We start from the raw sequence: 13,925 nt of genomic DNA on the forward strand, positions 1-13,925 counted from the left end.
TCCAGATTTGATTCTGTGCGAGTCGTTTTGGGAAAAACGGCTTTCTTTCCAATTCAAAACAAATACAAATTTAGAAAATCTCACGCGCAAAGCTTTCCTTTCCAAAAACTAATTTCTTCATTTTCTATCTCAAGGGAATTTATATATGGACCTAAGAAAAAAGGATGAAGCATCATCCTATATATATAAACCTATTACATTTTTGTAACAGGATTTATGTTGACGGCACTCACATTAAATATCTTGAATATTATTTGACAGACCCAAGTGTGGCAGTAAAGTACAACTGTTGTTTGCCAACCATCATTATTAAACAACACTAGAAGAAGGAGGAGGACGCTGAAGATGAAGCCTAACATGCAGTGTTTGACTTAAAACACAAGGGGGAGCTGTTGTTCTGCACAGCTTTGTTACCCAGCAGCCCTCTCTTCACCTGACTGTTAAAACAAACTGGCCTCAGTTGGAGGGAAATGATCGATGCAAATGTAAACCTAGGCCAGTGCAGGTTATGATGGGTTTAAGAGCATGAACGACCCCAATGTAGGCGGAAGAAAGTTCCCTGCACTTAATATCACATCTACAGCTGGTTGATTCGTATGTTTCCAAACTCCTGGACTCACCAATTCCTTTTGTTTTGTTTATTTATTAATTTATTGTTATTCCATTGCAACCTGATCTGCCCCATCATCCGCCTATTGCATGTACAGTTCACCTAACAGTTAAACTGTTTATCTATCACCCTGTACTCCGCCCCAGGTTCTTTTGCTGTCATGCACAGGAAGTGCCTCTTCTGCTTTTGTGCATCTGCGGTTTTTGTCTGTGTCATACTCCCCTCTCCTTCCTCTCACATGCACAGCACACATCTTCACTAACTTTACTAGAGCAGTTTTTGGTCGACCACTGGAGAGAGCAGTGTTTTAGGGTGTAGGTGGGGCATTTTTTAGTGCCCTTCAGGCTCCAAAAAAGCTCGTTATCCTATTCTCAAAGGTTCTCGTTAAAAAAGGGTGACGGGTCGGCAAAAGGACAGATATGAGGACAAACAACCATCTTTTTTCACCCACCTTGTCCTCAGGACCAAGGCAGAGGCAGTAGGACAGAAGCTTGATGCCCTTCTCACTGAAGACCCAAAGACTTGGTTTACTTTTGTCCTGCTTATTCTAGTCATTAGGAGTGACCTGCAGTTGCCACTCTGCTGAGGAGTACACTGATTTCTCAGGAGAAGGGGTTTGTGTAAAGCTTTCCCCCTGGATTACTTGTGGAGATTAGTGATGGGGAATGCAGCTGCGGGGGGCTTGGAGCAAGAACCGACTGAGGGCCGAGAGGCCAGGAACTCAGTCGGGGCAACTTCAGGAATGAGTGACCCCACACCAACCTTGCAGAAGAAGCAGCCGGCTCCCCCCAAACTGCCCATGCCCTCGGAGGAGGAGCTGGAAGAACGCTTCAACACGGTGCTGGTGAGTGTCTGCGCTGGAAACAACAAGGCACACACCTCAAATACACATGAAAACACAGAGATTATACACTTGGCGTGCTACCAGCGTCAGCTAGGTTTTGTAGTATGAGAGAGTTGTACAGGAGGTGTGGAAACAGGTCACACCAAATTTATCATCTGTACCTTTAAAGTTCTTACAAATAGCAAGTATTCTTAGTCCTGTTTTGAACATCTATGCAGTGGGACTCATTGTGGCTGCCAAAAAAAACACCTTAAAATGAATACAGACAAAATATGATGTAAACTTTTTTGGTATTTGAGTTTCTCAAACTTCTAGTCCATCTGATTGTGTTTGTGTGCAGAGCGGCAAACTTCGCAAAACGTCTGCTTTCCACATGCTCTAGCAAAGAGTAACCTGGCCTTCTTTTTTCACCCAATCTCATTTGCATGAAGGTTATCAATAACGTTTCCATCCAAAAAGAGATAGCACAATAAACACAATGCTTTTAACAAGCTAACAGCTGCCTCGCAGCGCTTCTTTCCTTCTCTATTTGATCTGAAAATGTCATACTAGGAACTGGGCATGCAGTGAGCCCCAAGAGGAAGTTAGGCAACACATTTACATGAGAGAGGCCATAAGACAGGAAAGCAACTGTTTCACCACTCTTTCAACAGTCTTACAACAAGTTGGAAAACATAAAGCATTACAATAAAAACAAATTTACGTACAACTGTAACAAGTGTAAGCTGTTTAATGTCAGGAATGCTGGAGCTTTTAAATCTGATTCAGTTTTTGCTACATTACTGCTGTGGAAAACACAACAAGAGTCCAATTTATTACAGAACAAAGGCACTCAGTTCAAGATTATGGTTCTTTATTTGAGTATGAAAAGCTCCAAAACTGACTTGAGAACAACAAGATCATCAATGTGATGTCATACTGACACACTGAAGCCTGCGACATCAATACGCACTCTGTCAAACTCTACACTTTGTCTCAAGTGTGAAACTTAATTTACACCATGCTGGTGGTTTTGTTATCTGCTCCCAGAGCAAAAAAAAAAAAAAAGTCTCACATTTTTTTTTATGATGCTATAATAAAGTGTCAGATGATGTATTATTAGGAGGGCCAAAAACTTTCCCTTTTTGGTGAACAGCAGCTGTTGTCCTCGACAGCTACAGCAGTTTAATAGCACTTGATTTAAGGCACCAGAGAAGCAATTAAACAAAACAACACCAGCCATGTTTCCTCCTTGGAGTATAGTAATTATCCACTTTACAGAGAATCCTTTGTCATTAGTTTTATAGGATTTTTTAAAAGAAACATGCGATTCTCAGTGGTATTCATTGTATCTACAATGGAAAAAGGCAAACAGGTTTTTTAGATGGTAATGTAAACATCCATAGAAATATTCACATGAATGTCTATAGTTTGTCTCAAAATTATTAAAACAAAAAAAAATCTTAAAAAAAAAAAAAAAAAAAAACAACAACAAAATAAACAACATTTAAAAAGTAAATGTCATATTAGCTGAGGTTCATATTTCACAACATGTGCATGGAATATATTCTGTATGACCTCAGTTCCTCTTTTAGGTCAGTCTAAATATCCAAAAGATGTCATTCGGTACTTTTCAACAGTGAAAAAAACTTTAAAATTATGCTATGGTGACGTGAACCAGGAAATCAGAAGTGAGCTTTCTCCTCCTCTTCTATAGTTGACATGTTTAAGAAACGCACACGCTGATGTAAGACAATGCAAGTGAACATGTACACAAAGTGAGAACATTTTCTAAGCCTGTGTTTAGACCATGAAAACCTCATTGAGGCAACTCCCTTGCCTCCACTAAGGAGGAAGCTCTAACTACCGAGCCCGAAGCAACAGGCCTTTTCCGTTTCTTCTTCTCTTTTGTGTGTGTGTGGTGTTGTTTTTTTTTTTTTTTTTTAAAAGGTGTGAAATGGAGACATGCAACAGCTGAATGCACACACTGACAAATTTAAGGTCTGCTCCCTCAAAGCCATCACCCTGTGTGTGATGTGTGTGCCTGGAGTCTCGGATCAGGTGCATGGGCAAAGTTGCCAATGTTTCGATCTGTCGAAAAATGTTTCTTGGAGCAAAAGTGTAATCTATCCTTTAATCTGTCACAAAAGCCTTTTATTTGGGAGTAAATACATTTTTCACAAGAGTTATTGAAAGCTTTTTGTGTACCATTTTTTTTATTTTGCATTTAGCTCTGAATCATTCAAAATATGAAATCATTCAGCTCTTAAGCTATTTGCATGGGTAAAAGGCCAGACCAGTCAAATGTTTCACTGTAGGTTGAGGACACTAACTCAGACTGAAACATTAAAATGTCATTTTCTCAGTAGTGTTTTGTAGGTAGGAGCTATACCTCTTTGTAAGAATTTCCACACAACTCAGGGGATTGAAGATATTAATCTGTATCTATGCTCATTTAAAAAATGGCAGCCTGTTTCATCAACGTTCTTATTTTTATGATAACGCATAAAATGAAATTTGACATTTCATCACCACATGTAGATGCTTCTTTTCATATTGTAACCCATTTTATTTATTGTTGCTCATTGTACCCCCTTGACAACCATCAATACAGACGTACACACTGAGTCATCTGAGCTTCCGGCAAGTAGTGAACACCCCCCTGCTTACTCCTGAAAGTACATTTGTGGTTTTAATGATATTAACATAGTTGCGTGAGCTGGAACGACAAAGGAAAGAGAAGATAATGATATTCATGGGCTGAGTGACTGTGGAGGTGCTACAATGTGCTGTAATGTCACAAGTATGAAGCATATTGTTTCTTTTTACCCCCTTTTATCGTCTTTCACCCAAGTTTCTTTAGACTGAAACAACCTTTCTCTACTTTCAGAGCTACATGAACTTGCCTCCAGATAAACTGAAGCTATTGAGTCAGTATGACAATGAGAAGAAGTGGGAATTAGTCTGTGATCAGGTGAGTGCAATTTTTCGTTGATTTCACATAATGAAACTTCATCACACTGAGCATGATCCCTGAATCTGCCCCTTTCACTGCGGCACAGTTGGCACAGAGTACGTAGACGCCCTCAGATGATCTGCGGTGTAGGGCAGAGTGCAGTTGTGAAAACCCTGCAGTAAAGTTTCTGCGACAGCGAGAGTTTGAGTCATTAACATGGAAACAGAGAATGTGATCTATTGACACGCAGTAATGACACAAAATGAATGAACGAATTAAATGTCTCCAGTCTAGTTATTGTTGACGGAAGATACATTTGACTTTTGCCTTTTGTCAATATTTCATTCTTCTCCCCCAGGAGCGTTTTCAGGTGAAAAGCCCCCCATCCGCTTACCTGGCAAAGATCAAGAGCTTTTACCAGGATCAGGGAGGGGTGACTCGCAGGGTCAGTGCAAACAATCATCCTCTTCTTCGTGTATGCCGTATTTTCAGTTTTCTCCCTGCGTAATGCTGATTCTTCTGCTCCCTTAGCTGAAAAAAAGAATCCAAGATGCAACTCAAGTGCTTAAAAATTTGGAGATATCACTTCGCACAAATCACATTGGGTGAGCTTGTTGTTGAGTCCTGCTTGATGTTTATTTGATTATTTGACGTGTAATGTATTTGTAATGATGAGGATTACCCCAGAATACCTATATTCTGCTTTCAGGTTTATTTTTATTTTTAGCATGTGTTTTAGTCAACGTTTACATAATTTAAGGTGTTAATAGGAATGTTCATGTCTAGTTATTAAATGTCAGTCAGTGGAATAGGAGGTGAAACCAAAATGATTCAGTGCATCTTTAAGATAGACGATAAAGAAACAACCTTTTAACTTCCTGCATTAAAGTTTATTTGTTTAAAAAAAAAAAAAAGTGTTGGTGTTATGAACTTGAATTCAACTTTTTATTTTAGATTTTTTTTCCCCAAAGTTTCCATTGTGTTGCTTCAAGGCCAATCTCACTGTAGAATCTGATTTGTAATTTTAAGTATTTCTCTCTCAGTGCCTAAGTCTTATTTTATTTTGGGCCTTTTTGTAGATGGGCCCAAGAATTTCTCAATGATCAAAACAATGGTTTGGATGTTCTGGTGGAATATCTGTCCCACGCACAGAGTGACGCCTCGTGAGTATCAGCAGGGAGGGAAAGCAACTTCAGAGTGGAATGGAGCGTTTATGATCAAACTTCTTTGCTACCATGGATTTTTATGATTTGTATTTCTGTACTTTTGCAGTTTTGAAGTGGAGAGCGTTGAAAATGGCGGCACCCTGTCAGAGAGAGGGAAACCAGCAGAGAGGTCGATGGAGGACCTGACGAAGAGTTCCAGCAGCTCTAATTCACACGGAATGACAAGAGCGGCTCGTGCATTGACTGTCAGGTAAGAAGCTCTGGACAAGAAAGACTTTGGACGGCGTTTACGGCAAGTTATTGAACGTAAAATGAACTCAAAATCATGAATTCCTAACAATCCATAAGAACTGACGGTGACACACGAACCAACCCTTTAAATGTTGCAGCAAATCAGCATGTTTGTTGTTAATGTGTTTTTTTGATTCACTGCTGTCATCTGTAGTTTCTTTAACATGTTTAGGTCCAAGTCGTCATTAATATAGTGACAGCCCTGAATGACTGAACAGTTGCAATAACTCTAAAATATGTACAAATATGAAACAAAAAGTGCAACAGGTTGTATACCATTCTTACATTTATGTCTTCATTGACACATTCCCCTCTCTTCTTGTTTCTAGTTTATTGCTTGACAGTAGTTCCTCTTCAAACTGAGATGTCCTAGCCATTACTGACACACTAGTTTCTCATTCTCTCCTCATTTAACTGAGTAGTTTATCCTGGCTTCTCTCTGACCCATGGCATATTTACAGTGTCAGCCAGACACAGCGGATGTCTAAAACAGTGCCCGAAGTTGTGCTATAATTAGCTAGATGCAGTGACTGATTTTTTTTTTTTACAGGACTTCAACCTGAAACTATCTGCACACAGTAAAATCTTAAAATCTTTTTTATCTAAATTTCTGCACACTTTTTTTCCCCTTCCACAGAATAAGCTCCACTCTGGTGAAGGGGATGCATAAAAAGCCCAATTCATCCAACCAGAGAGATGATGTACATGTTTGCATAATGTGCCTGCGAGCAATCATGAACTATCAGGTACAGTTTTAATGTCCTCCTCTTAGCTTACTGTGGAAAAAAAATGTTGTTGAAGCAGATTTTTCTAAATTTTTTATGCTGTAATTCCGCCTTCCCACCGGTGATTCACTAGACTCGATCGCTCTGCTGGATTGAAAAACAACACAGTTTTAACTCAAACACAAACACATCTCCTTCATCTTTAAACATATCAGCTCTCAGGAGAGGGCAGCTCTTTATATTATCCTTCTTCCCTCAGTCTGGTTTTAACCAAGTGATGACTCACCCACGATGTGTGAACGAGATCACCCTCAGTCTCAACAGCAGGAATCCCAGGTGAGTGCTTTTGTTTTTGTGCGTGGGACAAAGTTTGTATCATCTGTTTGTTTGCATCCAAATCTCATGATCGTTCTCCTCCGCCGTGTCAGGACCAAAGCCCTCGTGCTGGAGTTGCTGGCTGCTGTGTGTCTTGTGAGGGGAGGGCATGACATCATTCTCTCTGCTTTTGATAATTTCAAAGATGTGAGCTGAATTTTTATGCGTTTCTTTGCCAAATGATGTGGGTCTATTTGACACTGACTGCTGCTCTTTCAGTCGCACCATTGCTTCATACATCCTGTATTTCATTAGTCATCTGGTGACTTCCAAAATCCACTTCTCACATGCACAGTAGTCATAATTTTAGACCACTTGGAACAATGTGTGTGTTTTTCTGTGTGTATTAAATAGTGCAGTTCTAAGAATACAATGATGGATTAAGCTAACAGATATAACACATATGCAACCCTTCATTCCCATGTCGGCAAAATATTAAATGCATATTTTTAAGTTGCTATTTTTTTCCCAGGTGAGCAAAGAAAGGAACAGATTTGAGAAGCTGATGGAGTATTTCATCAATGATGACAGCAACATTGACTTCATGGTGGGTCTGATGAATATGCTGCCTATAGACTCTGTGACTGTTTCCCAAGTAAAGGGGGAATTGTTGGGAATTGTTACATTTTCACTGTACTTGAGCTCTATCCATCTCTCTGTCCGTTTCCAGGTGGCTTGCATGCAGTTCATAAATATTGTGGTCCATTCAGTGGAGAACATGAACTTCCGTGTCCACCTACAGTACGGGTTCACCCACCTTGGTTTAGACAAATATCTTGAGGTGAGTGAACTTACAACAACAAAAATGTTAAGGGTGCTATAGTTTATATATTCATAACAAAAATGTGTAAGCCAATTTTCAGTGAAAAAGGTCTAAAGACCCATTTTACCTCAGCTCAGTTTAGCAGCTAGAGAGCCAGACATTCCCCCTCCAGAGGGGTAGAGAACAAAAACAGAGCTTAAAGAGAGGTTACACATCCAGCAGTGAAGGAGCTGGATCTTTAACTGAACCACTGTTGGTCAACGAGTTGACCATCAGTCATACAGGATCTCTCAGTTTGCAATTCAGTCGCTATTCTTCCTCTAAACCTGCAACAAATGTCATATTCAGTATTATGTGTGATATAAATGTGAGCATAGTCCGACAATACACCAGTTCTGTGTGTGTTTGTGTGTTAGAATCTGAGGCAAACCGAGAGCGAGAAGCTGAAGGTCCAGATCCAGGCCTACCTGGATAACGTGTTAGAAGTTGGAGCCCTTCTGGAGGACGCCGAGAACAGGGGAGGGGTCCTGGAGCACGTCGATGAACTGCAGGAGCACAACATACAGGTAAGCTGTGAAATTAAAAAAAAAAAAAAAAAAAAGAGAGAGCGAAAGAGAGAGAGAGAGATCTCAACGAGGAGGAAAAAAAACAACAAAAGCAAAACTTTGTCATCATGTTATATGTGTGTTGTGTGTTGTGTGTTGTGTTGCAGCTGAACGCACGGCTGGAGGAGATTGAGAGTCAGACAATGGGGCGAATAACTGAACTTGAAACTCAACTCATGCAGGCGACCAAGGAGGCTGAGCTGCTCAAAGTAAGCGCTGCACCGTGACATGTATAATGTTTTAAAAATCAGACTGGGGAGAGGTGGCGTCTGCTGTAATGAGATTTAAAGAGTGGCACTTCACTTAATGTGAAGCTGAAAATATACCGTCTTCCCTGTTAGCAGTCAGTCTGTCCACCACTGTGGCCCAGAATGAAATATCCCAACCATCCCAAGTCTCACAACAGACTGTTCAGTTGTGTCTTTGTGTTACCTTTTAGGAAAGCCTGCGAGATTCCTGCTCCCAGGTTAGCTCCCTGCAGCAGAGAGAAAGGGAGCGGGAGCTGGACAGGGAGAGGGAGAGAGACCGGGAGCGCCTGAGCACCTCCGCCCCTCTGGCCACCTCAGAGCTGGAGCAGAAGATCCAGGAGCTGCAGGACAAGGGGCTGATCCGACTGGGCCGAAGCCCCTCAGGAGGTCTGGACATCCAGGTTTTGCCCGTCACTGTGGTCGAGTACGTCCAAGCCCCGGCCTCGGCCTCAGCCTCAGCCTCAGCCTCAGCCGCGCAGCCCATCACGCCCCCCCCAGTGACCCCAATCCCACCGCCTCCTCCCCTTCCTGGTGGTTCAGGGCAGACTGGCGCTCCGCCTCCCCCACCACCCCCTCCACCTTCTGGAGGATGTGCAGCACCTCCTCCTCCTCCTCCACCTCCTCCACCTCCCCCACCAGGAGCTGGACCACCACCTCCACCCCCACCTCCTCCACCGGGTGGTGGGCCACCACCTCCACCTCCCCCACCAGGAGCTGGACCACCACCTCCACCGCCCCCACCAGGTGGTGGACCCCCACCACCTCCCGGAGCCCCAAATGCTCAATCTGGTGAGGAGTTTGGCAGCCGGATCTGACTTAGAAGTGAATGTTCTTTAATGATCATATTTATTTAATCCTCCTCCTTTTCTGCTTCATCAGGCCTCAAGACCAAGAAGCCCATTCAAACCAAGTTCAGGATGCCGCTGCTTAACTGGCAGGCCTTAAAAGAGAACCAGGTGGCAGGGACCGTCTTCAAGGAGTTAGACGATGAACAGATCCTCGGGGTAAGAACATTCCTCCTCCATTTTTCAGGTGTACTGTCCAGACCACCCTGAGACAAAACTCTGAAGTGATAAAACTGTTTTTCTGCTTTAGGAGCTAAACATGGAGATGTTTGAGGAACAGTTCAAGACGAGGGCCCAGGGTAATCCAACGGACCTGTCCAATGTGAAGAAGAAGGTAGTCCAGAAAGCGCCTAGCAAGACGTCCTTGATTGAGGCCAACAAGGCCAAGAATCTGGCCATAACTCTGCGCAAGGCGGGAATGAACCCAGCTAGTATCTGTACCGCTATAGAGACGTAAGTCTTCCTCCTCGTCATCTCCTCTTCAGCACCCTCTCTTTTCTCCACCGATGCCTGACGTGTCACCGCCATTTTTTTACAGGTACGACCAGCAGTCTCTGGCCATAGACTTCCTGGAACTGCTTGAGCACTTCATACCATCAGACTTTGAGATGAAGCTGCTGCGCAACTACGAGAAGGAAGGCCGCCCGCTGGATGATCTGACCAACGAAGACCAGTTCATGCTGCGCTTTGGGAAGATTCCTCGTCTAAACCAGCGGATAAACACTCTGACGTTCATGGGCAACTTCCCGGACTCTGTGAAGCGCCTGCAGCCGGTCAGTTTGTCAGATGCTTTGTGGCTGACTTTCGATGAGACTGGGACTTAAACCAGATGTAATGATTTTTGTTTCGCCTTCGTCCACAGCAACTGAACTCCATCATCGCTGCGTCCATGTCCATCAAGTCATCAACAAAACTGAAGAGGATTTTAGAAGTGAGTAAAGGACAAGACAACAGGGGGATGTGAAACCAAAATGTGTGTTTTAATCATCGTTTGTGTTTTCTTTTAGATTGTTCTGGCCTTTGGTAATTATATGAACAGCAGTAAGAGAGGTGCAGCATACGGCTTTCGGCTACAGAGTCTGGACCTTGTACGTATTTTTTGTTTAGACCTTTAATTCCCTTTCCTTTCAGTCAAAACCAAATAGCCACTTTTTCAATCTGGACTTTTCAGCTGTTGGAGACCAAGTCCACTGACCGCTCACAGACGCTGCTTCAGTTCATCACCAATATCATCGAGGAAAAATACTCCGACTTGGCCGACTTCCACACTGAGCTACACTTTGTGGACAAGGCAGCGCTCGGTACATGCACACAGCCTCACAGCCAGCTATGGAGCACGTTGGAGAAATCAGGAGTGGTACTCACCTCGTTTCTCTTTATTTGCCAGTATCCCTGGACGGCATGCTTCAGGATATCCGCATGTTAGAACGAGGCATGGAGATGACCAAAAAGGAGTTCCTGGTGCAGGATGACAGCCCGGTGTTGAAGGAATTCATCAAAACAAACAGCGAGCAGCTGGAATCTTTGATCAAAGACAGCAAGACAGCGCAGGTTAGCATGCAGCTCATTTCCACCTCGCTCACATCTTAACATTTTCTTTTCACATGACTAATACACATACACATCTCTCTGCCTGGCTTCCTGCAGGAGGCTTATGGCTCTGTGGTGGAGTATTTTGGAGAGAACCCCAAAACCACACAGCCGTCTATGTTTTTCCCGATGTTTGGACGTTTCATAAAGGCCTACAAGGTGAGAATAAGTAGCAGGTATTTCAAACGTATCCATCTCCGTGTGTTGTTGTGAATGCTAGTGGGTTTTTATTTTTTTTCCCCTCTCCTGAATTGAACACAGACTGCACAGCAAGAACTTCAGCAGAAGAAGAAAAGGGAGAGCGAGAGCAGCGAGGAGAAAGAGCAGTCATCTCCCAACAAAGTTGGCCTGCAGAAGGTAAAAGAATTATGGGTCTTCGTAATGTCTTCATACAGCAATAACCATCATGTATAGCAACCTTGAAAACCACGAAAGACATTATGATCCAGTTATAAATGTTTTTAGATTTCAATTGGTTTGCATTCCAACCTTCACTAGGGGCCCATGATGCCCAAGATGCCTCAGATGGACCTCATAGCAGAGCTGAAGAAGAGGCAGGTGAAGCCGCAGGTGCGTGAGGGGAAAGACGGCGCTCTGGAGGACATCATCACAGGTACAGTTAACACAGACTTTCCTGGAGGAGACATGTGGCGATGCGTTAATATCGTACGTGACACATTATGAATTTCTACCTTTATCTCCTCTTCTTTGCCTCAGATTTGAGGAACACACCATTCAGGCGGACAGATGGTCGATGGCCAGCGCAGCGCCAGGACACTTGAGCTGCTTCTGGTCCAAGCCCCCCCCCCCACAAACAAATGTTACCAGAATCACATTGAAATATATAGGAACTTTTTTTTTATTTTTTATTTTTTTTTACAGGGTTCTGTATATACCATATATCAAAATATATACTTGGCTCTGTGGCTTTGTAACATTTTGCTGGTTAATTTGTTCTGTAAATAGAGTTAAGTTGGAACTATTTGATATTTTAAATAGTCCATTATTTGGATTTCAAATGTTGCACAAAAAATACTATTATTACTGTATTACCTTATGTCCATCTAATTACATTTTAACTTACCTAAACCCTAATCCTGTTTGAAAATAAAACAATTTTTCGTTTTTTTTTTTTCTCTATTTTTGTTCCAAAATAAGAACATCAAGCATCTCCATCACTTCCTGTCAAGAAAACATAAAGCAAGTCAGCATGAAGCAAGATCAGACGCTGCCACTGTACAAGAGAGCTGCACTTTATTGGACACACAATCACAGCAAATTATGTACAAAAGAAGGCCAGTTCAACTGCCTACTGTCTTCTCACAGGAAAAACACACACATTTCTCACAGAATATCATGGCATCCACACTGATAAATTATCATCTCCGGTATCAGTAGGCTCTTAGATTTATATATTATATCATAGATCTATTTTCTGTATTATTTTTGTTCTTATATCACACTACTCTGCATATGGGAGAATCACTCTGTGGAAGAGTTCACCATCACTTGTGACTTCTCTGGCTGTGGTGCGTTCAAGCGATCCGAATCCCTTCTAGACATCCAACGCTCTCGGCCACTATAATCTTCATCATCATCATCATCGTCGTCACATAACATAACAAGACTGAACATGCCCGTGTTACACATACCAAAATAACTATCTCGTACTTTGTGTTTGTATACTTCCACATTTATCTTTCTCTCTCTCTCTTTCTCATTTTTTCGAGAAAACATGTAGACAACATTTTAATCGACTGCACCGTGCGATTGCTTGAGACTATACATGCATTATTTTGTATATACCTTTGTACCCATCGTCATAGTTTATTAATAAAACGTCTTCTTATGGACATAACCATTTGTCGAACTCGCTAGGGATGACTCAATCTATTTACATGTCAATTTTGTTTTTCTTTGTTTTTGATGCCAAGATTTTTGAACATCCACACATTCATGTAAAAATCTCATATACATACTATAGAATGTAGGTTCATTATATATATTTATATATATAAATTAAAAAAAGATACAATGGTAAAGGAAGAGATAAAACTTTAGATTCATACAACTTCCCATGACACCCTTAATTAGCCATCTAGGGTGGTTTTAACATCTCTTGTGGTTGAGCTTGACTGCTACTTAAAGCCACAACTGGAGCAGAATAAGCAACAAAACTGTATTTCCACCTATTGTAACGACTAACAGGGCGTTGTCTCTGAATGCTTCTGCGCGGAGCATCCACATTGCTACTGTTCCTGTTTCAAATGCAAACAACACAGAAGCCAAAAAGAAAAAAAAGAAAAAAAAACATTTAAAGCCATCAAACTTCTGTCAAAGCAGCAAGGCTCTACATGTTGATCCTTCATGACAAACATCTGTGTTTCGGACCAATATCACTAAAATCCAGCTGAACCACAAACAGGATGAGGTGAAACCAAAGAGCAGACTGAAACGATAAATCAACCCCCGCCACACACTTCTCGAAGGGAAAAAGAAATAAAAATAAATCATCCATATAGTAGCAAAATAAGCCCCTAAGCACAGGCACTGGTCCGACCTCTTACACCTCGATGTGACTCTTCACATGAGGAGGCAAACGAGCCGGGCGAGTGTTTTCAAGGATAAGCTTTTCATAAGTCAAAAGTACATCAAGAAAATCCTAGAATTCAAAATGAACTTCAGTGTATATTACAGAGGCTAACCGTCATCTATACAGATATTTTTTTTAAACAAATATAAAAATGTTCTGCATATGAATAAATAATTTCAGTGTGAAATGTTATTGTCTCTCTCAATGAATTAAAAAAGAAAATTTCTGTACAAAATGGTCACTAATATATAAAACTGAGGAGATGATGACATTTTACAGAATATAATTTAATCTAGGCCTATATATAATCACACTTTTCTTCACAATTATAATAT

At 41.6% G+C, this 13,925-nt stretch overlaps 1 protein-coding gene across 1 annotated transcript; it reads left to right on the forward strand.

Annotated features, from left to right (window-relative positions):
- The first annotated feature begins 843 nt into the window (after positions 1 to 843).
- fmnl1a (formin-like 1a) lies at positions 844 to 12,874 on the forward strand. Its single transcript, XM_029507714.1, has 25 exons — positions 844 to 1,454; positions 4,324 to 4,407; positions 4,748 to 4,864; positions 4,921 to 4,994; positions 5,469 to 5,552; positions 5,662 to 5,805; positions 6,484 to 6,592; positions 6,831 to 6,907; positions 7,000 to 7,093; positions 7,419 to 7,493; positions 7,617 to 7,727; positions 8,126 to 8,275; positions 8,422 to 8,523; positions 8,754 to 9,351; positions 9,442 to 9,566; positions 9,658 to 9,860; positions 9,946 to 10,180; positions 10,270 to 10,338; positions 10,415 to 10,495; positions 10,579 to 10,708; positions 10,795 to 10,958; positions 11,055 to 11,156; positions 11,259 to 11,339; positions 11,496 to 11,610; positions 11,715 to 12,874. Exons 1-25 carry the CDS (start codon positions 1,269 to 1,271, stop codon positions 11,777 to 11,779), a joined length of 3,375 nt encoding a protein of 1,124 aa, XP_029363574.1. The 5' UTR covers positions 844 to 1,268; the 3' UTR covers positions 11,780 to 12,874.
- Positions 12,875 to 13,925: the final 1,051 nt, after the last annotated feature.

Source organism: Echeneis naucrates, chromosome 8 (assembly GCF_900963305.1).
Source record: "Echeneis naucrates chromosome 8, fEcheNa1.1, whole genome shotgun sequence".
NCBI lineage: Eukaryota > Metazoa > Chordata > Actinopteri > Carangiformes > Echeneidae > Echeneis > Echeneis naucrates.